Source organism: Scardinius erythrophthalmus, assembly GCF_964197995.2.
Source record: "Scardinius erythrophthalmus genome assembly, chromosome: 2".
Taxonomy (NCBI): domain Eukaryota; kingdom Metazoa; phylum Chordata; class Actinopteri; order Cypriniformes; family Leuciscidae; genus Scardinius; species Scardinius erythrophthalmus.
In genome coordinates, this window is record NC_138222.1 from 59,609,273 (window position 1) to 59,636,487 (window position 27,215).

The 27,215-nt window shown below is 36.4% G+C and overlaps 7 protein-coding genes across 7 annotated transcripts; all 7 read left to right on the forward strand.

Moving 5' to 3' along the window:
- Positions 1–6,164: 6,164 nt before the first annotated feature.
- LOC308687122 (histone H4) lies at positions 6,165–6,476 on the forward strand (the record flags this gene model as incomplete). Its single annotated transcript, XM_081359385.1, has 1 exon — positions 6,165–6,476. One exon carries the CDS (start codon positions 6,165–6,167, stop codon positions 6,474–6,476), a length of 312 nt encoding a protein of 103 aa, XP_081215511.1.
- Positions 6,477–7,486: 1,010 nt separating this feature from the next.
- LOC308687115 (histone H2B-like) lies at positions 7,487–7,861 on the forward strand (the record flags this gene model as incomplete). The annotated part of the gene is made up of 1 exon (XM_081359379.1): positions 7,487–7,861. The coding sequence occupies one exon, from the start codon at positions 7,487–7,489 to the stop codon at positions 7,859–7,861; it is 375 nt and encodes a 124-aa protein (XP_081215505.1).
- A 3,635-nt stretch (positions 7,862–11,496) lies between these two features.
- LOC308687104 (histone H1-like) lies at positions 11,497–12,123 on the forward strand (the record flags this gene model as incomplete). The annotated part of the gene is made up of 1 exon (XM_081359368.1): positions 11,497–12,123. One exon carries the CDS (start codon positions 11,497–11,499, stop codon positions 12,121–12,123), a length of 627 nt encoding a protein of 208 aa, XP_081215494.1.
- Positions 12,124–12,767: 644 nt separating this feature from the next.
- Positions 12,768–13,154, forward strand: LOC308687113 (histone H2A-like; the record flags this gene model as incomplete). The annotated part of the gene is made up of 1 exon (XM_081359377.1): positions 12,768–13,154. The coding sequence occupies one exon, from the start codon at positions 12,768–12,770 to the stop codon at positions 13,152–13,154; it is 387 nt and encodes a 128-aa protein (XP_081215503.1).
- An 824-nt stretch (positions 13,155–13,978) lies between these two features.
- Positions 13,979–15,473, forward strand: LOC308687107 (histone H3.2). Its single transcript, XM_081359371.1, has one exon. The coding sequence runs from the start codon at positions 14,022–14,024 to the stop codon at positions 14,430–14,432; it is 411 nt and encodes a 136-aa protein (XP_081215497.1). The 5' UTR covers positions 13,979–14,021; the 3' UTR covers positions 14,433–15,473.
- A 3,891-nt stretch (positions 15,474–19,364) lies between these two features.
- Positions 19,365–19,719, forward strand: LOC308687120 (histone H4; the record flags this gene model as incomplete). Its single annotated transcript, XM_081359383.1, has 1 exon — positions 19,365–19,719. The coding sequence occupies one exon, from the start codon at positions 19,365–19,367 to the stop codon at positions 19,674–19,676; it is 312 nt and encodes a 103-aa protein (XP_081215509.1). The 3' UTR covers positions 19,677–19,719.
- A 3,022-nt stretch (positions 19,720–22,741) lies between these two features.
- LOC308687118 (histone H2B-like) lies at positions 22,742–23,116 on the forward strand (the record flags this gene model as incomplete). Its single annotated transcript, XM_081359381.1, has 1 exon — positions 22,742–23,116. One exon carries the CDS (start codon positions 22,742–22,744, stop codon positions 23,114–23,116), a length of 375 nt encoding a protein of 124 aa, XP_081215507.1.
- Positions 23,117–27,215: the final 4,099 nt, after the last annotated feature.

Consider the following 27,215-nt stretch of genomic DNA (forward strand, 5'->3'; position numbering starts at 1 on the left):
AGAGTAATTTGGAGTGTACCGTAGTATGAGTGCTTTTGTATATGAACAACAACAATAACAGCGAGAGACTAGCAAAATCTCTATACGAGCTCTCCGAACTGCTTCCGGTTAATATTGAAACATTAAAAGGAAAAATACTGAGTAATCAGACTAATGTGTCTTAAAGTCACAATGTCTCAATATATGCATAGCTGGCCTTTTTAACGAAGATAATGCGTTCTTTCTCTCAAGGAGAGCTACACTTTAGTCTAACTGGAAAGTAAAGCTTTAACAAAGAAATGGTCCCTTAAAATATTGGCTTAAATGACCCCTGTATGTTTTAACACGTTGAAGACCTTTCTCAAACACAAACGAGCACTGTTACTGCATTCATATATCAAATACAGACATTAAAGAATACATGAAAAGAACATGTCAGTAATCACACTGGTAACTTCTATAACAAAGTAAAATCTCCAGAGAAGTCATTCAACTCATTTGATATTTAGAAGGAACAATATTGATTAATATCTTGATTATAATCACTCATTATACATTGAAGCAGCAGTGGATTCCAGAATCCCCCCCTTCAAAGCAACCCTCTGGTCCTCTTCGTTTAGGAATCACACTTGTCTCCTTCGCAGTCAAAAGTGACCGAAGCCTTAAAATGTTTTTTTTTTTCTTTCAGGAAAACCAGGGCCCGGTTTCTCGATAACGCTCACTCTTAGCACGCTAAGAGAGCTCGAAAGATATATCTTACCAAAGGTGTTTAAGTGTGTTCCCCTAATCATACCTTAGGAAGCTGCTTAAGATATACCTTCTTACGTGCGACGTTACCGGGTGCTGTCCATGGCGATGGTGCTGAATTGTTTGATATCGATGGCTCGAGAATCAATTATACTCTTGTGTAGGGGCCGTTTATGTGAGAAAGTGGTGATCTTTATAAATGAAGCACTTCAGAAATAGTTGAACTTGCAATTTATTATGATTATTGGATATTATAAAAAATAATCCAAACTATAATAGCCTAGCCTACATATTTTAAAATTGTAACATATATTGCTATCACAATAACCTTTTCAAAAATGTACGTGCCTTCTTCTCTTTTCTCTTCTCTTCTCTTTCCCAATTTTGTTCGCTGAGGTGGAGCTGCGATGAAATATTGTTCTTGTAAATACTTTCCAGCATTTCAGTAATAAAAGTTTACATCTTGCGTACGGTGCTCGGCAGTGATCAAAAATGATTTAAACCGTGAATTTTGAATCTCTTGTAAACTCAGAGATGTGGATTCAGACGGCAATTAAATTACCACACGACCTGTTTGTCAAAAAACAGAAGGTACTAATTTGGCCAGGGATTTTTACGCGGGTTGGGTGAGAAAAACACTGATATTATGGATTCGGACGGCACTAAAATCACAGACTTAGGCTACCCCTGTAAATGTTTAAAATACCGGACGAGCCCATGAGAAACAATATTAGCGTCCGAATAGGACTTAACTGACAGTAGCCTATGCTTTCACTGGCCTTTAAAAGAGCGTTTTAATTAAATTAATAATATTGTATAATAATATAATTAAAAATCTAACAACAATCAGTGTAATGACAATTTTATTCTTTGCATTAAAACACTTAAATTAGCCTAATTTAATACTGTCTGGGTGTATTAAACCTTCAGAATTATATTCATATAGACCTGCAACAGTGATAAGGTAAAGCTAAGAGTGGTCCAGACCAACCTTACGAAAGTGTGACTTACAAAAGATATACTTAGCGTACGAACATTTCGGGAACCGTCCCATAAGGTTAAGAGAGAGGTTAAGGAATAGGTTAAGAACTACTTAGAGATAAGAACGCTTTGGGAAACCGGGCCCAATGTAATATATTTTGTTCAATAATATTTTTTGATTATTATTTAGAATTTTGAAAGGTTTCTATGGTACTATGAAATAATTATAACAAACCAGATGAGCTATTTTTTTCCATTACAATTAACATTTTTATTTTATTCAATAAATGCAACTTTTCATATTAAAATAGAGTGCAGGCCTTTACAACCCATTTTTTGAAGTGAGAAAAGTGCCCTCCAGTGGCGTTAAAAAAGTAAAAACGGGTGTTATGTCATGTAACCGCCTGTAGGCTATACTGTAGCTCCCTATATAAATACACAGAGAGGCTTTTTGATTCCCACTGTTTTTTTTAGACATGATTTCACCATTTTTTAAAAAATATATATATTTAGACATTCTAAAAGACTACTTTTAGTCAAAGTTAAGATATTTTTGTTAGGTAAGTATCAGGTTTTGCATTATGATTACAATCAAACAATAACATTTGGTTAGAAAGGGAACACAATGCAAGCTCGTTTGTTACTCAGTGTTTGATAATTAAAAAATCTAACAAAATAAGTGATGGATAGTGATCATTCAAAACACTTTATACAGACATTTTGTAATTAATTGGTATTTTATTCAGTTTAATTCTGTAAATGGTAATAAAACTTCAGAAGGGAACAGCAATTATGATCTAACAGCAAAAACATAATAAAATAACAACAACAAACAATCATTATCAAACTGTAGGTTAAAAAAGGAATAATAATGTAATAATAATAATAAATATTATTTTAACTATATACATACATACAAACTGTAATTATTTTATGTATTGTTGCATATGCAACAGATATCAGGAACACCTATTAGCCTAAATATAAGAGCAAACACAATTATTATTTATATGTGTGTGTGTGTGTGTGTGTGTGTGTGTGTGTGTGTGTGTGTGTGTGTGTGTGTGTGTGTGTGTGAGAGTGTGTGTGTGTGTGTGTGTGTGTGTGTGTGTGTGTGTGTGCATTTGAGCGAGAGTCTCTTTTGTATTTTTTTCATTTATTGATTTTATTTGGCATATTCTCAAAATGTGCTGTTGCAGTCTTAACAGTTCATTTCTCTGTGTGTTTGGGGGTGGGTGTCTTATTTGCAGTCTTGATGTTTTAGAGTGTCACCCCTTCATTGCTGTGAACTTTTTTTCTGCACAGTGGCTGATTTGTAGTTTGTACCACCAAAAGTTTCTCTGAGATTTCGTATTTTTTCGTATTTCCCATTAATTTCCTATGTTGGTCATTTTTGACCGCAAAGGAGAAAAGTGTGACTATTTTTTTTTACGACCCTTTAACATATCCGAATCATGTCCATATTTTTTTTGTGTGTTTACATACCTAATACAATTAGCCATTCATTTTCGACCAAAGAGGACCAGATTAAAGGAAGACTCTGCTTCATTGGAGGAGAGTCTGCAGATCCATGAGTGTGAAGTGCAGCTTCCCCTTTCTGAATGTGTAAGTGTCAGCATCAAAGCAAAAGAAAAACAAAATAATAATAATAATAATAATAATAATAATAATAATGATAATGCCATATAAATTAAAATCTGTTATTTTGAGATAATTAAGTATTTCTCTCTGTCCTGAGCCACAACATAATAGATTTGATAGATTGAAATTGATTACACCTTTATCTTTAAATTTCTTAACCAACTCCTCTCGTTCTTTGGTAAATACTGCACAATGTAGAAGTATGCTCTACAGTCTCTGCTTCACTATACTGGATATAGATAATCCAGTTTATCTCCTATATAGAATTATTATCATTTTCTCTCTTATAGAATTACAATAACTTCTCCAGTAGATCTTCTTAGCAGCTCTTCTTAGCAGCTCTAATTACCCGTCTCACATTGGCTTGTGCTTTTACACACACACACACACACACACACACACACACACACACACACACACACACACACACACACACACACACACACACACACACACACACACACACACACACACACACACACACACACACATATATACATATATATATATATATATATATATATATATATATATATATATATATATATATATATATATATATGTTAAAAGCCTTTTAAAAAAATGGTTAAGTAAGGGTCTTATGGAATATTCGGCTTGCTAGATTCAGGAATTACTGTTAGCAGCTTGCAACCACACAGCAACATGCAAAAAATTACTTGTCCTTAAAAAAGAAATTCATATCAGGTAACCACAAGCAAACTTATTCCCAAAGCCAACATTATGGGTTAATGTTAGGTTTATACCCAGAACAAGATTTTATGGCTTGATTTGAGCTTCTAATGGAAAAAAAAAACATCTTGATATCACCAACATGTCATGTAGGCATTTTGTCATGTATGGGATGAGCAGTATTTCAGAGTATGTTGTCTTGAAAGAAATCAAGCATCACCAGCAAAGGCTCAAAAGAGACCATGCCTTTCTAAAAGATCTTTTAAAAACAGTTTGCTGTTGATATAGGTAAAATAGTGAAGGGAGTGGATTGGAATACACTGCTGCTTCAATGTATATGTAATGAGTGATTATAATCAAGGTATTAATCAATACTTTTCCTTCTAAATATCAAATGAGTTGAATGACTTCTCTGGAGATTTTACTTTGTTATAGAAGTTACCAGTGTGATTACTGAAATGTTCTTTTCATGTAGCCTATTCTTTAATGTCTTTATTTGATATCTGAATGCAGTAACATTGATTGCCTATTTATCCCGGCTTCCAGAAATTAAATAGGGACTTGTTTTGTGTTTGAGAAAGGTCTTCAACATGTTAAAACACATAGGGGTCATTAAAGTCTATAGTTTAAGGGACCATTTGTCATTTAAAGCCTATACTTTCCATTTAGACTAAAGTTTCCTATCCTTGAGAGAAAGAACTTGTTATCTTGATGATTTGAGACGAGACTCCAGTTTATAGTTAGAGCCTGGCCAAATCCAACCTTGGAAAAGATGTGTGTCGGGTGTGTGTGTGTTAGTCTTCTTGCTTACAGTTTAAGGAACCACTGGCATTATTGGAGATTGACTGAGTTGTTGTTCGAGACATGCTGACACCCAGCAACCCAAATCTGCGACCTGGAAGGTCACGACGTGCCTAACTTCAGCGTCCGAGTGTCAGCGGCATAATCTATTGAGATATGCTTCTGTCTATCTGTGGAAAATTACTATGTTTATCAATTTCTTAGCCAATCAGAATCATTCAACCTGTAAGCAATGACATAGCTTAGACCTTTGAACTGCTGTGATCTTTGTAACTGTAAGCGGGGTGGCCTACGAACTCCTGTGTGAGTCTTGAAGCTGAACTTCTGCTGATGAAACTGCAAACTATCTTCAGTAAAACTTTTCTTCAGTTTATTATAATTCTGACTCCAGGTCTTCTTTCAAACATCTGGTCTGGTCTAAACTGTTAACCCCTAACAGTAATTTTTGTTCAGTACTTATTTAATATTGCAGAACATCATTTATACCTTTTTTTTTTTTTTTTTACCAAAGTCTTCAGGTTTACTTATACAATAAGCAGATGGGTTTGAGGGTTGGAGCTAAACATATCTAAAAATGCAATTTATTTAATTAATCAGGATAAAAACATAAGATTATTACACGTATTAAGGAGTTTGATTGATTACATTAAGATTTGTGATTCTGTAATTGTATTCTGTAACACTGTTCTGTAATCAAGGCTAGACAACCAATTAATATTTATGCAAAGAACACACAAAACATAGCTAGCTTTCTGTCATTTATGTACATGGACAAACTGTTAATAAGAAAAATTATAATAAACACAAATTAATATACTTACATGGTTCTTTTAATAGCAAAATGTGTACAACATATCCTATTGCGCCGACTAATACGATACAAATAATGACAATGCATTACGAATTGCAGTGAATACACGTATGGTAAGGCAGTATAAAGCACTATAAGCTCAGGTCAAGCTAATCTGATAGCTATGATAATAACTTTACTATGCTAACCAAAAACACTAAGCTAAATAAAAACGAAACGAAAAATGTTTAATTTCACAATCTATAGCTTCAGATATACACTAGTATATTAAACACATGTTAAAATACATTAATTGTCGTTATAACGTAGTTCAAATGACGACTTATAAAGTGATTTTGTATTTGTAACCAGGCAATAAAGCGAATACCGACCCTCCACTTGGAGAGTTAGTAGTGTTGATTGACGCTTAGCAATATCGCCCATGCATCTGGTTTCAACTAGGTCCGCTAGCCGACTATAAATCACTCTTTTCCACAACCTCTCTGTTGTAGTGAATTGAAGAGTGTCTGCAGTCATGTCTGGAAGAGGAAAAGGCGGTAAGGGACTCGGGAAAGGAGGCGCTAAGCGTCACCGAAAGGTTCTTCGCGATAATATCCAGGGAATCACTAAACCCGCTATTCGGCGTCTTGCTCGTCGTGGCGGCGTCAAGCGTATTTCTGGCCTGATCTATGAAGAGACTCGCGGTGTGTTGAAGGTGTTTCTGGAGAACGTCATTCGTGATGCTGTGACTTACACTGAACACGCCAAGAGAAAGACCGTCACCGCCATGGATGTTGTGTACGCGCTGAAGCGACAGGGACGCACTCTGTACGGGTTCGGGGGTTAAGAGATCCGCGAAGAAGACAAACCCAACGGCTCTTTTAAGAGCCACACACATTTACACACAAAGAACAAGTTTCCATGTGGTGAAAATACATTTTAAGTGTTATTCTACCGAAATTGTTAATTATTATAGTGTTTCCATTTAATAAGTGTTGTATCATTTTCAGTGGTCATTGTGTATTAAATATTTTAATATAATTAACGTATATATGGTGCTTTCATATTGTACTATTGCACACCCAAAGCGCTTTACAATTAAACCAGGCAACCTCCTCATCCACCACCAGTGTCTGTGAAGCATCCACTTGATACGACCACACACACACACACACACACACACACACACACACACACACACACACACACACACACACACACACACACACAAGAAAGACACCAGCTAACGTTATAGGTGGAGATTATGGAGAGGAGAGCGAGAAATGGAGTCTATTTATAAGGGCCAATGGTTGAAATTTGGCACCGTGCCTCCAGAGCTAGACTCATACTCTTTACGAGAAGTACCATGTTTTTTTTTTCTTTTTTCTTAATGACCAGAGTCAGGATCTCGGGTTAACGTCTCATCCAATTCCTAAGGATAATGTATAAAATAAACGGGGGAAATGTGATCTTGTGTTTATATAGTATGCATTGTGTATTTAATTAATGTTTTTTTATTTGACTAAACAACTGAAATGATCAATAATGCACTTTAAATACTTGATACTGCATTGCATTCCGAAAAATGCGGGAAAATAAAAAAAACAAAGAACAAACAATAGAATGGGGGATGGTAGTAGAACATGAGGCGATGGGCGGGATCAACATTTTAAAGTGTCTGATTGGCTGTCTAACAACTAAAGGTAGCCAATGAAATAATTCTATGGGTTGGTCCAGGAAAACTAGCAATCAGAGAAGGCCGTAGTTCCCTTTTGAAATTAGCATAGAGCAGTGCATAAAATCCCGCCTGTAGTTTCATAGCTTTATTGTTCTTTGAGTTTTTCTGACTGAATCATCATGCCTGAACCAGCGAAGTCCGCACCCAAGAAGGGCTCGAAGAAGGCCGTCACTAAAACCGCCGGCAAGGGCGGAAAGAAGCGCAGAAAGTCCAGGAAGGAGAGCTACGCGATCTACGTGTACAAAGTCCTGAAGCAGGTTCATCCCGACACCGGGATCTCCTCCAAGGCGATGGGAATCATGAACTCTTTCGTCAACGACATCTTCGAGCGCATCGCCGGTGAAGCGTCTCGTCTCGCTCACTACAACAAGCGCTCCACCATCACATCTCGAGAGATCCAGACCGCCGTGCGTCTGCTGCTGCCCGGAGAGCTGGCCAAACACGCCGTGTCTGAGGGCACAAAGGCTGTGACCAAATACACCAGCTCCAAGTAGAGGAGTCCGCTCAACACACAACACAAAGGCTCTTTTAAGAGCCACCCATGTTGTCTTGAAAGAGCTTCAGTCTTCCTTAAATTTTTTGGGTGCAATAGTTAAATATAGATGTGTTATTGTTTAACGCTTTTTTTTTTCTTTTTTTTTTTTACCATTTTAATTGAAAACTAAAGTAATAATCCAAATTTTAGTTCAATTTAGTATTTCATTATGAGATTATTTTAACAGGCCTCAAAAGTTTGTGGTGCAATGGGATCCAGGCAGACAAGAAATTGTCAAAGATAAAATTCAATAAGGAATAAATTAATAAATGAAAAATTGAAAAGACAAATTAAAGTAAATAGTTTATAATGACATCCCAAGTATCGTATCTAACAGATGAAGATTATGACGGTCAGAGATATATAAAACAAGATATTTGCAGAATGAAAAGAGCAAGAGAGAAAGAAAAATAAGAGCAACTAATATATATATGCAGGAAACTCACATCCTCTTAAACTTATGCTCTGGTCTAATAAGAAAAGGTCAAACAGACTTATCCATTGTGTTACAGTTTGTGTAACGGCTAGGTCAGAGTAACTGGTCACATGTCAAAGATAGATGATGGAAAATACACCCACCCAATCTTACAGCACAGAAGAGACACCAAAGATCTTACATTTGGAAATAATCAAACATAAAGCATACAGTAATATATATAAATGATTAAACTTAACATGAAAATTATAATAATTTATAAATAATTATTAATAAAATAAATAATGAATAAAGACAATATCATAAACATTGACCATTTTGGATTCACCAGTTTGGAAAATGTCACTGCTTGATCTGTTTTGTCTTATTAAAGATATTCCATCTGAAATGAGCATCATAAGCAAAGGGTCCTGGTGGAATTTTTATTATTTATTAGTACTATTCTTTTAGAAAAAAAAGTTGACCAATTTTGTTGTTTTATAGAAATAATGTCAGTGGAGATCTGTTAGCTTGAAATATAATAACCCTGGAGTTTCACGCATTCAATATTCAACATATCAGATATAGTAGCATTTGCCTCAGCAAATGCTTTTACTGACATTTTTCAAATTCGAAATGATCATGTTTGTGAGTAGAAACATATATGTGCTGAAATTGCATCACTGTCTGGAAAGAACATTTCTCATTCATATAGGCCAGTTATAAATCTTTCTTACACTGCTCACTCTCACCACATTACTCACTTATATTACACTGCTCACTTAAATTACACTATTTACACATTTTTCGTGGACTGGTCGACTTAGTAGTGTTGCTAGACGAGGTGTTTGAGGAGCACTTGAAAACTGCCACAGTCTTCAAGGGAACATCAATTACTGTGTAAAATGAGCTTTTGGATTGCATGCTACCAGGAAGCATTTAATGGAAGAGGTGAAATCAGCTAGATTTTTTAGCAATCCAAATCCCACCAATCGCTGCAAAAGTTAAAGTTACGTATGATGAGAAAGCACGTTAGTGCTAGCCCTCCCGGAAACCATAGAGATTGCAGTGCCTGTAGTTTGAAAAAATTAAATAAAAAATTGTATGGAATTGTATGGGTCGGGAACCCTCTGGGTGATTCTCTGCCAGAGTGAAATCGTCCAAAAAGGAGCGGTGCTCCACAGAACTTGACAGAGCAGCAGTGTTAGACAGTATTCTAGGTTATAAGTCAAGAATAAAGAGATACATAATTAATTATCTCAAAATAATAGGATTAGAAAGGAGAATTAAACCAGACTTGAAAAATAAGACTATTAAGACAGAAGATATGACAGAAACCATTGAAATATTCCTGGTAAAATAAAAAATCAAATGTGTACAAAACAGATGATGAGAAAAAATAGATTCCTAAATATCCGTTTAGGCTAATGTTGTGGATTTTGACTCAGTCATTATGTGCAAAACATTGCTGAACTGAAGGGGGTAAACAACAATTTAAACACTCTTCAAATTACATCAGCAACAATCAAGACTGCAGGTCAAATAAGTACATCAAAGAGTTTTGCTCTCTGTTCAGAGTTAGTGAGTGGCTCTTAAAAGAGAGAGAGAAAAAAGTGGCTTTCATATGTGTTGTTTTGGTCAGCTTGAAGCACACAAACATTATCCGAGCCTGTTTGGGGCTCTTATCTTCGCTCAGCAGATGATCTGTCATACAGATTTATTTTTTTCAAAATGTTTGAATAATATAAATTCACAAATTTGACTTGAAAGTTTGTCTAAATGATAAATCAGACGACAGAAGGCATCTAGTAGATTGTGTACAGCAGGTTTATCATTTAAAGGCTTATTTGTGTGTCAAAGTCACTTCATAGGGTTTCACCCAAGATTTCTGTCATCATTCACTCACCCTTATGTTGTTTCAAATCTCAGTGGCTTTCTTTCTTCTGTGGAACATTAAAGAAAATAATTGTGTCCATACAATGAAAGTCAGTGGTCACTAAACTGCTTACTTACTATTGAAATATCTTGTGTTCTGTAGAAGAATTGTCCCTTTACAAATCAATGCAAATGACACACAGGCACAATTAAACAAAGTTAAATATTACATATTTTGGCCCCAGTCCCTGATGTTTTCAAATTGTAAAAGCCCTTGAATTTATACATAAGAGGTTGAATAAACTTCCACAAAACTGAGACCTGCAGCAAAACAAAATGTTTAAATTGTTTTAACATCATCAAATGTGTTCTGTTATAGTCTGAGCAAATCCGAGTGGAGACCCAGATGCAGTGATTTGACTGAAGCCGTAACAAACCGGACGAGACCAGTTAACTCAACACTAATCAATTATCCTCATCATTTCAGTTCACACCATCATTTAAAAAAGAAAAGCGATCTGTCTAAATAAATAAATCAAACATAATGGCCCATTGTACATACATAACCATGTTGTGAATTAGCATGTATAGTGGTTAAAATTAAATTATGACCTGTGCTGTCTCTTGCTATAAATGATCAATAATGTCAATAATTTCTATTCACATGGTTCTATATAGGAGATGAATGGCGAACCAGGAGACAAAAATACTTTATTACAATTAACTACATCAACGATGTGTTTAATGAGATTTACATAATGATACTTGGCTGACCGAAGATGAGGGCCAGACACGTTCGTGTGCTTCAAGCTGCCCAAAACAACAGTTGTATGAAAGCCTCCTAACGCTCATCACTGATGCTGATTTCATTTAAGTCTCTTTCAGACTGTTTGCTAAACACACAGAGGACGCGTTCAGACTTTAATAAACTTTTCCATTAAAACTATCCACGAGATTTGCACGCGGCTTTCCCCCGCGGCTGATGCTCGTCTTTGATTTGGTCTGACGAAGGCAAAAGTAACGTTTCCTCTTCGCGTTTTTTAGTCTCTAATGAAAGCCCAGAACCTCTGCTTGGTGTTCACCTAGTTTTGAATGTGACAAACTATTTAACAGCTCCAGTTTTTCCCCAAATGTAAGAGAAAAAACACAAGCGTCAGCGAGCAGCAGACACCGAGCGGGGCAGGTTGAGTCTACGAGGTTCTCATGTGTTGTTTAAGATCGCAGCGCCGCTCGAGCGCTTTTCATTCCGTACTGAAACCAGACAGAGTTTGTAAGACTATAGATCCGATCAGAGAGAAAGAGAAATGGCAGAAACCGCCCCAGCCCCCGCTGCTGCCGCCCCGGCTAAAGCACCCAAGAAGAAGTCTGCTATGAAAGCCAAGAAAGCAGGTCCAGGCGTCGGCGAGCTGATCGTCAAGGCTGTGTCCGCATCCAAGGAGAGGAGTGGTGTGTCCCTCGCCGCCCTGAAGAAAGCGCTCGCTGCCGGTGGATACGATGTGGAGAAGAACAATTCCCGCGTCAAGATCGCCATCAAGAGCCTGGTGACTAAAGGCACTCTGGTTCAGGTCAAAGGAACCGGTGCCTCGGGCTCCTTCAAACTCAACAAGCAGCAAGCCGAGACCAAGAAAAAGCCAGCCAAGAAAGCGGCTCCTAAAGCCAAGAAGCCCGCAGCCAAGAAACCCGCTGCCGCTAAGAAGCCCAAAACTGCAGCAGCGAAGAAGCCCGCCGCTAAGAAATCCCCGAAGAAGGTGAAGAAACCCGCCGCTAAAAAGGCAACGAAGAGCCCCAAGAAGGCCAAGAAACCGGCGACTCCTAAGAAAGCAGCCAAGAGCCCAAAAAAGGCAAAGGCAGCCAAACCCAAAACGGCGAAGCCTAAAGCAGCAAAACCTAAAGCCGCCAAGCCTAAAAAGGCAGCTCCCAAGAAGAAATAAAACTAACGTTACTGTTTGTTTCTCAACGGCTCTTTTAAGAGCCAACCACTGACTCCGAGTAAAGAGCAAAACTCATGTATTTGAATGATTAGTTAATTCTCGAATCAAATATGTGACTTTCACCCCTTACACTCGTGCAATTAAAAAATAGCCAAAAGCCTATGATGATTCAAACAGTGATCACAGTCCAAATAGGATGTTGATTAACAGTACAAAATGTATACACTAAATAATATGCTGGAGAAATGTGACAATACAAACAACAATGGCAGTGATTCGATTACAATATTACAAAAGGATAATACTGTACAGTATCAGATCTAGTCAATGTGCACAGAATATAGTGTATGAAAGTTAAAGCACTGTTGGTAGGAAGAGTGTATAATATTCATTTTTGTGCTTTTTTTTTTTTTAAATTTTCTATTAAACATGAGTCTCTTCTGTCAGTGTCTAGTCAATACATGTGATCGTTCCAAAAAGGGGGTTGGGTTTTAGAGGGAAGTTCAGCGATTGGTTTGAAACATATCACAGTGTAAACCAATAGGCGACTGGCACTCTCGTTTAAATACAGTATGTGAATTCACTGATCTTATTCATTCTATTAACTTCGTCAGAACAGTCTGTTGTAGCGGCTAATCTTAAAAATGAGTGGACGAGGCAAAACCGGGGGAAAGGCTCGCGCTAAGGCCAAGAGTCGCTCTTCCAGGGCGGGACTGCAGTTCCCCGTTGGCCGTGTTCACAGGCTTCTCCGCAAAGGCAACTATGCCCAGCGCGTCGGTGCCGGAGCTCCGGTGTATTTGGCCGCTGTGCTCGAGTATCTGACCGCTGAGATCCTGGAGTTGGCTGGAAACGCCGCTCGGGACAACAAGAAGACCCGCATCATCCCTCGACACCTGCAGCTGGCGGTGCGCAATGACGAGGAGCTGAACAAGCTTCTGGGTGGCGTGACCATCGCTCAGGGTGGTGTGTTGCCCAACATTCAGGCCGTGCTGCTGCCCAAGAAGACCGAGAAGCCCGCGAAGGCCAAGTAGACTGACGGAAGTTTCTCTTCAAACCAAAGGCTCTTTTAAGAGCCACACAATTTCTCCAAGAAAGAGTGTTTGGTCTCGTCCCATTTTTTTATTTTATTTTTCTATTGAAATTCGTCTGATGAAACCGTAATAATAAAAAATGACAGAAGAATGCCCAAAAATTTACTTCTCTACTATACAATGCTAGAAACTATACAACCATACAATGCTTTGTATATATGTATAGAGAGAGATTTCTGAAGGAAACAAAAGCTCTAGTGTCTGAGATTCTATTCAAAAGTGTATTTTCAATGATGGTATTTTTTTCATTCTTTAAAATCTGACTAGAAATGCATGTCCCTAGAGAATTTTAATATTTTGTTATCTGGTCTCGCTACACTATTCGTTGGATTTAATTAATGTATTATGAAAGTGTATATAGTTTTATTGCTAAACATATTTAAACTGATATATTGATATCATTGCAAAGAAATGAAACATAACGTGGTTAAGGAAATGTATTTATCTCAGTTTTTAATATTAGTGCCACAAGTCCAACTCTACACTTTCAATAGTGTTTTAAAATCAATCACGGGTTTTGCTGTGCAAATTTATACCTGATTTCGCCTATTCTATTTTCATGTACAAAGAGAAACAAAGGATATTCGGGCGGGAACCACAAACTGTTGCGTCTTCTTTGAAAACAGGAGGCGCACAGCCATTGGCCAACTGTCATTTAAGGACGCCAGACAATAACCAATCAAATGCCTCTGAAGCAAAGCCATCCAATGAGCGTATGGCAACCCTGGGCTTAAATACGCGCTGTGTTCTAGTGAACTATTCATTTGTTCGTCTTGTTCACAGTAACAACTGAACTCCTGAGAAGCAATGGCGAGAACTAAGCAGACCGCTCGTAAGTCCACCGGAGGTAAAGCCCCGAGGAAGCAGCTGGCCACTAAAGCCGCCCGTAAGAGCGCACCCGCTACCGGTGGCGTTAAGAAGCCTCATCGCTACAGGCCCGGTACCGTGGCGCTGAGAGAGATTCGCCGTTACCAGAAATCCACTGAACTGCTGATTCGCAAACTGCCCTTCCAGCGCCTGGTGAGAGAAATCGCTCAAGATTTCAAGACTGATCTGCGCTTTCAGAGCTCGGCTGTCATGGCCCTGCAGGAGGCGAGCGAGGCTTATTTGGTGGGTCTGTTTGAGGACACCAACTTGTGCGCCATCCACGCCAAGAGAGTCACCATCATGCCCAAAGACATCCAGCTGGCCCGCCGCATCCGCGGAGAGCGCGCTTAAATACACCAGTCATACAAAAACCAACGGCTCTTTTAAGAGCCACTTCAAATATTTAAAAAGAGGATTTCTTAACTGGACTTTTTGTGTCTTGATGCTGTTGAAATAAGTTTTTCATAACTGAACGCAACATGATTAACCTATTAATTTTGAATCTGTTTGGTGTTGACTGAACAATCTTCTGCGTTAAGTTCATGATTGCATGAAGTAGTTTTAAGTTTTATTCAAAACGTATGTATTTTCATGTATGTTTTTATTTTATATTTGTCTTCGTCTAATACATGAAATGTTCAAACATATGTTTTAATATTATTCATTTTGTTTTCGCTGAGGGACGAAAATAATAAAGAATTGCGTCGATGGGTGTTGACGTCACATGCGCGCCAGCTCATTGAAGAGAGAGATGTGAGCATGGATGTGAGCCACATGTGTCGCCTGCGTCAACTGAATCCATCGTCGTCAATATTTTTCTAAATTCATTTCTGAACTGTTTTATTGCATTAGTTTGGATTGTTTCAACGCTTGGTGATCGTGTTGGATTCGCGCAGTGAGGGAGAACCGCGCTGGATTCCACTGTGGAGGAATTGCGTCATCTGGCGACTCTTATTTGATGTGCATTATTATATTTGGTGAGCTCAGACCCAAATAGATATTTTTCCTCCTTTTCTTTTTCCGGTGTTAAGTCCTACTAATGGGTTACACTTGCTTGAACTGTTAAAGTACTTTTATTTTTATTTTTTATTTGTGTATTTCATCCTGGAAATAAATGGGGTTTAAATAAAATACACTTGTGAAGGAAAGACAATTTTTTTAAAAAAAAAAGTAATAATTATGCCATATGTAATTTAAATTCTACTTTCCAATCCTGTTATTTTGAGAACTAAGTATTTCTCTCTGTATTCTTGACTGTCCTGAGTGTCTTTTTTTATTTTTTATAAGTATCTTATATAATAATTATGGTCTTGTTGTTGACTCCCCATGTAAAATACATTTATTTAAAGCGGATAGAGAGTTTGAACAAATAACTGCCCTTGTTGGCTTAACGTCCTCCACCTATTGAATAGCCAACAAAATTGCTATCTACTCTGATGTAGAAATGGATGCATAATTTGTTGTCCTTGTCTGAATGCTGACTTTGACCCATCTTTAAATATAGTCTTGAACAATACACTTCACCTAAATACTGCCGGACAACCTTCTTAGGCATATATTTTTCATTCTTAAACTTATATTACAGATAAAACTCTACTTGAATCAAACTAACTTCTCCAGTAGTTATTTTTAGCAGCTCGAATTACCCGTCTCACATTGGCTTGTGCTTTTTTACATAGAATAAAGTCATCAAATATGTCTTCCTAACCTTATTAAAAGCCTTATTTCTAGCTTGAATTGCTTTGCTACATAATTGTCCACAATGAAAACAATTTCTTCCTTTCATTTTTCCAATAATTTCCTCAGCTGTACTATTCAATACTTTAAATTATTTATCATTATATATTTTGTCGTGAAGTCACCTTCATTTATAGTGATTTTAACAATATAGATTATTTCAAAGCAGCTTTACAGTTTGATAATAGGAAATTAAAGTAACAGAGATTGTTTTTTAATCTGCATTACACTGTAGTGCTAATAAATACCATCAAGAGCCTCCAAATGTTGCCTGTGAATCTACTACTTGACCTTTATATTTTTCATTTAGTTGTTCCAGAGTGATCCCCTCAAACTTTAGATGGTTTTCAGCTGCCTTAATTATGATTTATTTAGATATTAATTATTTTGATCCTCTCAGTTCTGCTGTTGTTTGTACAGCACAGTTTATTACCTCAGCTAAAAATGCCATGAACTCTGTTAAAAAGTCTTAATCTAATCTATGTTGCAATGGGGGTTTACTTCATTGAGACTGTTGGATCCTTTCCTTGATTATCTTCCGTCTGTTTCGCAGTGTTGGGGAAAGTTCCTTTGCAAAGTAATGCATTACAATATTGCATTCCTCCCTTAAAACGTAACTAATTGCGTTAGTTACTTTTTATTTATTTATATAAAAGTAATGTGTTAAATGTCTTTTTCTTATTTCACCTGGGCATGGCTTGTTATTTTATATATAAAAAAAAAAAGTTATATTTTTGGGTAAATGTAAAGACCCCTTTGCAACAAAAGTGAAATAATAAGCCTCAGGCTAAAGGAAATGCAAATTCACCAGTGTAGTAGAGGGCACAGTTCAAATAAACCTTTCAGCTGCTGCTGTTCTGGATAACAGAAGAATAGGATGAAGGAGAAAAAGGTTAACGCTTATTTTACCAATAAAAACTGAACAAATCTACAGTCATTTTTGCTTGTGGTTTAACTGAATCATCGAAGGTCAGAAGCAAGTACATTGGTCAATAAAGTGAGATCAAATGCATAACAATGTATGTTTTATGTAACATATTTAGTTATTGGAGGTTTGCATAGTATTCTGATTCTGCATTTCACTTATTTTATTGATTTTGTGGAATATTGAATCTTTTTTTTGTGTGCAAGTGAGATGAGTACATGCATGCTCACGTTTAGTCTAGAACTAGAATAACCATCATGTTTACACACAACGTCTCTGCACTTGGATTTGTCTCAACATGAGGACAGGAGAGCTGTCAGTCAACTTGTGTTACTTATTTGAAAATAATTCAGATAATTTGTTGTAAATTTTAAAAGTAATGCATTACTTTACTAGTTACTTGAAAAAGTAATCTGATTACTTAACTCAAGTTACTTGTAATGAGTTCCCCCAACACTACTGTTTCACCTGTGTAACTGCCTCCGCCTATGATAGCCTATCCTCTCTTTCATCCTGACATTCTGGATTTTTACAGCATCCCTATGCACCACACATCCCCCAAATCTAGCACTGTGTTCACCTCCACAGTTACTCCACAGCTTAGAAGGGCACCTATAACCAATGTCATCATTATGTTTTGCAACAATTAGGTTGCGAAGGTCTTGAGACAGCTCTTTGCTTTTACCCATCATGAGAGTGTCTTGTGTGACACCTTGGCAATGAGACCTTTTTGTAGGCCATCCGTTGGGACTGAACCAGCTGTTATTAATTTCCACTGACAGGGGGCTGGATTGCTTTTTAATTACTGTAAGTTTTCAGCAGTTGTCTTGGCTTTCCATGCCTTTTTGCGCCTCCCTTTCTTCATGTGTTCAATACTTTTTCCCTGTGTCATTTCACATTATTACACATAACTTAATTTCTGAACTTATTTTTGTTTGTTTCTTTGTATGTATGGCTTACTTGGGTTGTTACCAACATCTGGTGAAAATGTCATGTCAATAGCACCTTTGGAAATATATTTACTGAGAAAAATGATGACTTGTTCAACACTTATTTCCCCCGCTGTATGTTATGCAATATTTTCAAATGTAATTCCCTAACTTTGTTTGTGATACAAAATCTAAAGGGAACAAGCCACACCTCATTCCAATCAATCTCAGTAAAGTGAGAATTCCAGAAACATTTCCCACGAGGTGTTATTTTCTTTACATTTAGAAAGCATTTTCTGATATGCTTATCAGTACAATTGCTGCTCATAATATCCATACCGTTTATATAGAGAGTAAAATTAAAGCCAGGAACTTCATTTTGTTTTTTATAACTTTTCATTAGTTCTAATAAGCCACTTGGTATAGATTTAAAAATTTAGTTATATTATTTGAATGTTATTGGGAATGCCTTCTTTCTGAGAAAGGATTCATAGTTAAGTAATAGGTTATTACAATCAAAAAGGTATTTTAAAAAGATAATACCTCTATCGATCCATTTGTTCAAATAGAGTGACTTGTTCCCTTTAGTGATGCATTCATTATTCCATAAGATGGACTTGTGTGGAGAAAAGTTGTGAGAAAGACATAGCTTCCAGGCCAAAAGAGCTTGTTGATAAAATTGGGATAGTTTTAGCGGCAATCTTGTAATATTGTAGTTACATTTCAATAAAAATGTTGTTGGGGATAAGTTCCATAAGGACTCTGGTGCTCTCAAACATTCCTTCAAGTCCCAAAAGTACAAAAGTTCAAATCCACCTTCATCCTTAGAACCAGAGAGCACTGCTTTTTTTTTACATGATGGTGTCTGTTTTTCCACACAAAATTCGTAAATATAGTATTTATATCTTTACATGTTGAATCATGGACATTAAGAGAGAGGGCAGGATAGACAAATCTTGAAATCCCATCTGCTTTAGTCAAAAGAATCCTTCCTAAAATAGAAATGTCTCTTTGAAGCCATACATTCAGTATTGTTTGTTTTCTTCAATTTAGGTGAAAAAAATAAGTTGTTGACGTTCTTTGGGTTTTTTGCTGATTAGTTCATTCTTAACAGGTATATTAAACACTTTTTCCTCTTCAGTCTGATACAGACATAAGATTTTACATTTAGATTTAAGCGTTAAACCCGAAGCAGCTGAAAATTGGTCAATTAGAGTTATAGCATTATCAATTTGATGTTTGTCCCTCAAAAAGAGAGCTGTATCATCCGCTAATTGAGTTACTCTAATTTCCATGCCAAAAATAAATAGTCCTTTAATAATAGGACTATGTCTAATATGTAATGACAATAATTCAACCACCAGCAGGAATAAAAACGGTGAAATACGGCAGCCCAGGCGAACTGATCTCAGTACAGGAAATATTTTTGTAGTGTTTGGATATATCCTCACAGAACTTTCAATACTTTTATAAAGCATTGAGAATTTCCATCTCCGGATCACTTACAGTACCAACGTCACTTCCCTCCATCAATGCTCCAATCACAGTCCAGCGTTCTCAACCGCCCGACCCTCCACTCGGAGAACCGCCCATTCATCTGGTTTCAACTAGGTCCGCTTTCTGACTATAAACATCTCTCCACAGTTCATTCTTCATTTGGTTGTTGTTGTCTTTTGAAAATTATTTGTCGAGATGTCTGGAAGAGGAAAAGGCGGTAAGGGACTCGGGAAAGGAGGCGCTAAGCGTCACCGAAAGGTTCTTCGCGATAATATCCAGGGAATCACTAAACCCGCTATTCGGCGTCTTGCTCGTCGTGGCGGCGTCAAGCGTATTTCTGGCCTGATCTATGAAGAGACTCGCGGTGTGTTGAAGGTGTTTCTGGAGAACGTCATTCGTGATGCTGTGACTTACACTGAACACGCCAAGAGAAAGACCGTCACCGCCATGGATGTTGTGTACGCGCTGAAGCGACAGGGACGCACTCTGTACGGGTTCGGGGGTTAAGAGATCCACGAAGAAGAAAAACCCAACGGCTCTTTTAAGAGCCACCCACTTCTACACACAAAGAACAAGTTTCCATGTGTTGAAAATGCAATTAAGTGGCATTTTACCGAGACTTTGACTTTTTAATGGTGTACGCGTTATAACATTAAGTAGTTGCTAAACATTCTAAATTGATTAAGGCACATATAGCGCTTTCATGTGTACTACTGCACATCCAAATTCAATTCATATCATGGATCTCTTCTCAACCACCGTCATTGTAGCATTTCCTTATCTCCTAGGCATAGGCAAACTAGGCCATGGGGCGCAAACAGCTGGGGGGCGCCAATGAGAGCCCGCACCACACCAAGAGATTTTTTTATTTATATATATTTTATTATTTCTATTATATTATATTTGCACTAAGTGCCTGTCTTTTTGGCAAAAAGACACCCGCCTCTAAATATCTACAGTGTCATAGGGCGTGAGGTGTTTAAAAGTAGCTTTTGACGCGTTCGACCCGATTTCGAATCCGCCTTTTGGCGAACTTGCACGTCTCCCTTTACCCAACGCATGAGATGTAAAATGTATAGCCTAGCATAAAGGTCTCTAGCGTTATATTTTGCCAATGAACTAAAATCAAAACCGTGATATGGCTTTGTGCCTTTTTAAAATAGCACAAGACTTTAATTAAGTAGCCTATATAATATAGGCATTCTGTTTGTGCTGCGTGATTTAAAATCACGTTCAATAGGAATCTCGCCTAGGGTGCCAAAAAGGCTAGAAACGGCCCTGGGAGAGTGATAGAGTCAATTCAATGGAAGGGGATTTCTGCACAATTTTAAAGTGCCTTCCAACAATATTTGAGTCATTTCATAAAACTGGTACGATTTGGACTTACACATTTTTAGTTTTTTTTACTTGTATGTATTACTTTTTTGAACACCCCACAACATTAATTACATATTTAACTTACAGAAAAACATATGTTCCCACCTCAGGCCTCAAATACCTATTATTATTGGTAATTATTTTAAGATGTGGGTACTATTAGTCTTCAACCCCGTTATGGACACTATGGGAGCTCTCTGAATATGATTATAAAATATATTTGTAATGAAATCAACATTTTCCTATTAATCAGATGTCTCTCTAATTCAGTAATTGTAAATGTAAAATTATCATATAATATTACACTTATGCTATACTAAAGCAACCTCATCATTTTTGTGACAGCAACCTCATCATTTTTGTTCAAAGATGTGGCTTAACTTCAGAATTTTAAATAAAATCAGTATTCTTATGATTTCTTTGAACATTTCAGACTAAGTACAACAAACATTAAATTACTTATTCATAAACTTTAAAAAATAATTAATAAAAATGTAGGTGTGACGGGGTTGAGACTAGGGTAACGGGGTTGAAGAGATAAATACAGCTTAACATATACATACAGTAGTTGTTTTTTACTCAAATGCACTGTAAGATTTTCAATAAGCACTGTATTTCATAATGTAACCAAGAGAAACAACAGATATAAATTGCAATTGCAACTCAGTTTTATTAACCCGACTGCATGAAAAACAACAACTTAGTATACATTAGAACATTATAAATTGATTAAATAGGTCATCAAAATAAAACATATTACTTTTGTGCTTTTTTGATGTGTGTGTGTGCGAGCATGTGTTTGTGTGTTTTTTTTTTTGCATGTGTGTACGCTTCGTGGCAAAAAAGTAACGGGGTTGAGTGTGATGGGGTTGATTTTTTTGCTTGAAAATGGCCACTGCTCTACATGAGGTGAATAACAGGAGAGCACATGGCATGCATGGTATTAAGAAATCATGTATTGTTGAAATAACAATAAGTAATAGAATTCTATCTTTATTTGATGTAACAGGGTTGAGTCGTTGAGCTTGACAACCACAATATCACAATTATAAATAAGTTATAGTTATAAAAGAAGGTGGTAACTTGCCTGTGTCTACACACAATGCTGTTCAGAAGACTTCTATGATGTTACTTCCTGTTACTGATGTCACGTATAAGGATCTGTTCATCACTTTTATGGGGGAGAATGATTTGTGTAGCGGGGTTGAGGGATTACTGAGGGACGGAACTAAATAATGTGATTTTAATGAATAATCATGAACTTAATTAGAAGAAAAACATTACCAGCAAAAAAGCACAGATAGATATTCATGGGAATGGCAAAATGTATGGACTTTTTTCTAATTTTATTATTCATATCCCAAGTACACTTTCATAGAAGGCCATGAGGAACATGACCAAATAGGTGGTGTCAACTGAAAAAACAAAAGCTTATTTCTAATATAAAGATAATATATATGTCATTATGTTTAAACTTTATTAAAGGAGACATTTCAATTGATACAAAAAGCATTTAAAAATAGATTTTTGGTGACCCAATAGGTAAAATACACTTAAAAAGGTCAGAGGGACTCAAATCATACCGGTTTCATGGAATGACTCATTTAGGGATAATTCCTGGTAATATTTCAGTCCCCTGGGCTTTTAAAAGTGGTGGTGGTTTAAAAGTCCAATTCAAAGGAAGGGGATTGTTAGGAGGCCATGATTGGCAAGGGCCAATCGATGGAATTTGGCCTTCAGGACTCCAGGGTTACACCCCTTCTTTTTTTGAGAAGAGCCATGGGTAATGACCACAGAGAGCCAGGACCTCAGTTTAACATCTCATCCGATTCTTAAGCATAATGTAAGAAATAAACGTAGGTAATGTGATGCAATGTATTTTAATTAGGTATTGAAGTTTTTCAATTTGATTAAACAACTGAAATCATCAATATTGTACTTTAAATATTTTACTGCATTGCGTTCCGAAAAATGTAGGAAAATGAAACAAAGAAACGTGATAGAATGGGGGATGGTAGTAGGACATGAGGCGATGGGCGGGATCAACATTTAAAGCCTGTGATTGGGTGTCCTACAAGTCAAGGAACTCAGAGAAGACCGTACTTCCTTTTAGAAATTAGCATAGATCGGTGGATAAAACCCCGCCTGTAGCAACAAAGTTTTATTGTGCTTTAAGTTTCTCTGACTGAAGCATCATGCCTGAACCAGCGAAGTCCGCACCCAAGAAGGGCTCGAAGAAGGCCGTCACTAAAACCGCCGGCAAGGGCGGAAAGAAGCGCAGAAAGTCCAGGAAGGAGAGCTACGCGATCTACGTGTACAAAGTCCTGAAGCAGGTTCATCCCGACACCGGGATCTCCTCCAAGGCGATGGGAATCATGAACTCTTTCGTCAACGACATCTTCGAGCGCATCGCCGGTGAAGCGTCTCGTCTCGCTCACTACAACAAGCGCTCCACCATCACATCTCGAGAGATCCAGACCGCCGTGCGTCTGCTGCTGCCCGGAGAGCTGGCCAAACACGCCGTGTCTGAGGGCACAAAGGCTGTGACCAAATACACCAGCTCCAAGTAGAGGAGTCCGCTCAACACACACACAAAGGCTCTTTTAAGAGCCACACATGTTGTCTTTAAAAAGAGCTTCAGTTTTTCTGCACCATTTTTGGTTCAATAGTTGAATACTGTTATTTAACATTCTTGTTGGTTTTGGTAAAACAGTAATACAATCAGTTAAGTTTTAGCTCAGTTTAGTTTTTCATTAGAGTATTTTAACAATCTAAAAATTAAATCTTTTAGGTTAGAACAGATTTTTATGTATAATATATATATATATATATATATATATATATATATATATATATATATATATATATATATATATATGTGTGTGTTTGTATATTTTAAAAGTGATGGATTCTGGAATCCACTGCATGCTTCAATATATATCTAATGAGTGATGATAAATTATAATCAAGCTATTAATATTTTTCTTTCTAAATATCACATGATTTAAATTACTTTTCTAAGCTTATGAGATTTTACTGTGTTATAGAAGTTACCAGTGTGATTACTGAAATATTCTTTTCGTGTGTTCTTTAATGTCTGTATTTGATTTCTGCATGCAGTAACAGTTCGCACTGCTTCCAGAAATTATGGAATTATTCTTTAACGTGTCAATACATGCATCTGCTTTTCTAGGTACCCTGACAACTATGGTCATTGAAGTCTATAGGTTAAGGGTCATTTCTTTGTTAAAGTCTTACTTTCCAACCTTGGAAAAACTGTGTGTCGGTGTGTGTTATAGACTTTTTGGTTACAGGTTAAGGAACCACTGGCATTATTGGAGATTGACTGAGTGGTTGTTCTGGACATGTTGGCACCCAGTAACCCAAATCTGCAATCTGGAAGGTCATGTCATGCCTAACTTCAGGGTCAGAGTGTCAGCTGCATAATCGATGGAGATATGCTTCAGTCCATCTGTATTTGTGTGGAAAATTACTATGTTTATATTTCTTAGCCAATCAAAATCATTCAACCTGAAGCTAACTGCTGTGATCTTTGTCGGGGCAGCCTACTCCTCTGTGAGTCTTGAAGCTGACTTCTGCTTTATTTTTTTATTTTTCCCCCCACAAATTTAAAGGACCTTGCTGTATTTTTATTTAGAGACAGCCAAACTAAAACAAAAAAGTGCACAGGAACATATATATATTTTTAGCAAACATTAGCAAATTCATAAATGTTAAGCAGTAGCCTCTCAATCTTAGGAGTTTGAGGGCCCTCTTTCAAACTGTTCATAGTTGAGGATGATTCTAATCTGTTTGAACTGAGATTAATAACAGGAATGTGACAGATCTAGGCGGCTGCTCACAAATGTTTGTGGTGCAGTGAGATCCAGGCAGACTGTTGAAAATAAAATTTGAATAAGGAAAAAAAAAAAAATCCATCAATCCATCATCTTCCGCTTATCCGGGGCCGGGTCGCAGGGGAAGCAGTCTAAGCAGAGATGCCCAGACTTTCCTCTCCCTAGACACTTCCTTAATTGTTCTGCTATAATTAATATATATATATATATATATATATATATATATATATATATATATTAATATATACATATACATACAATTCAAATATCAAACACGTTTCTAATAAAATCCAAAGTATTGTATCTAACAGATGAAGATCGGAGTATAGAGAAAGAATGTTAAAAGAAGATATTTCTAGGTAGAAGAGATGAAGCAGAAGTAGAGGTGAAGAGCAAAATAAAAGCAATGAATATATATGCAGGAAACTTACATCCTCTTAAACTTATGCTTGCTTTGGTCTAATAAGAAAAGGTCAAACAGACTTGTCATAGCCAATATGTCATAGTTGGTGTAACGGCTAGGTCAGAGGTCACATGTCAAAGATAGATGATGGAAATCACACCCACTCAATCTTACAGCCCAGAAGAGACACCAATGATCTTACATTTGGAAATAATGAAACATAGAGCATAAAGAGCATAAAGTAATATGTATATATTTATATTCATATATATATATATATGTGAAATTAAAGCACTCAAAAACATGTAAAAGAATGATAATATATAGAGAATAATTAATATAATAAATATTATGAATAAAGACACTATCATAAACATTGACCATTTTGGATACATCAGTTTGAAAAATGTCACTGCTTGATTAGTTTATTCTTATTAAAGATATTCCATTTGAAATGAGCATCATAAGCAAAGGGTCCTGGTGGCATTTTTATTATTTATTAGTACTATTCTTTTAGAATAAAAAGTTTACCAATTGTATCGTTTTTTTAGAAATAATGTCAGTGGAGATCTTTTAGCTTGAAATATAAAACACCTGGATTTTCACACATTCAATACATATTCAACATATCTGTAGAAACATATATGTGCTGAAATTGCATCACTCTGTCAGTGGAAAGAACATTTCTCATTCAAATAGGCCAGTTATAAAACTTTATCTTAGTCTGCCCACTTGCATCACATTACTCACTTATATCACATTACTCACTTATATTATACTACTAGAAATGTAATATAAGTGAGTAATGTAATATAAGTGAGCAGTGTAATATAAGTGAGTAAGTGATATCACATTACTCACTTATATTACACTCACGTATATTATACTCACTTATATTACATTACTCACTTAAATTACACTGCTCACTTATATTACATTACTCACATTACATTACATTACTCACTTATATTACATTACTCACTTATATTACACTGCTTACCTATTACACTGCTCACTTACATTACATTACTCATATTACACTGCTCACTTATATTACACTGCTTACCTTTTACACTGCTCACTTACATTACACTGCTCACTTACATTACATTACTCATATTACACTGCTCACTTATATTACACTGCTTACCTATTACACTGCTCACTTACATTACACTGCTCACTTACATTACATTACTCACTTATATTACACTGCTTACCTATTACACTGCTCACTTACATTACATTACTCATATTACACTGCTCACTTATATTACACTGCTTACCTATTACACTGCTCACTTACATTACACTGCTCACTTACATTACACTGCTCACTTACATTACATTACTCACTTATATTACACTGCTCACTTACATTACATTACTCACTTATATTACACTGCTTACCTATTACACTGCTCACTTACATTACACTGCTCACTTACATTACATTACTCACTTATATTACACTGCTCACTTACATTACATTACTCACTTATATTACACTGCTTACCTATTACACTGCTCACTTACATTACATTACTCATATTACACTGCTCACTTATATTACATTACTCACTTATATTACACTGCTTACCTATTACACTGCTCACTTACATTACATTACTCATATTACACTGCTCACTTACATTACATTACTCACTTACATTACACTGCTCACTTACATTACATTACTCACTTATATTACACTGCTTACCTATTACACTGCTCACTTATATTACATTACTCATATTACACTGCTCACTTATATTACATTACTCATATTACACTGCTCACTTACATTACACTGCTCACTTACATTACACTGCTCACTTATATTACACTTCTCACTTAAATTACACTGCTCACTTACATTACATTACTCATATTACACTGCTCACTTATATTACATTACTCATATTACACTGCTCACTTACATTACATTACTCACTCATATTACACTGCTCACTTAAATTACACTGCTCACTTACATTACACTGCTCACTTACATTACACTGCTCACTTATATTACACTGCTCACTTATATTACACTGCTCACTTACATTACACTGCTCACTTACATTACACTGCTCACTTACATTACACTGCTCACTTACATTACATTACTCATATTACACTGCTCACTTATATTACACTGCTCACTTACATTACATTACTCATATTACACTGCTCACTTATATTACACTGCTCACTTACATTACATTACTCATATTACACTGCTCACTTACATTACACTGCTCACTTACATTACATTACTCACTTATATTACACTGCTCACTTAAATTACACTGCTCACTTACATTACACTGCTCACTTACATTACACTGCTCACTTACATTACACTTCTCACTTATATTACACTGCTCACTTATATTACACTGCTCA

Coding starts and splice junctions, on each gene's coding strand:
- LOC308687107 (XM_081359371.1), top strand. CDS start 14,022: ATGGCGAGAACTAAGCAGACCGCTCGTAAGTCCACCGGAGGTAAAGCC.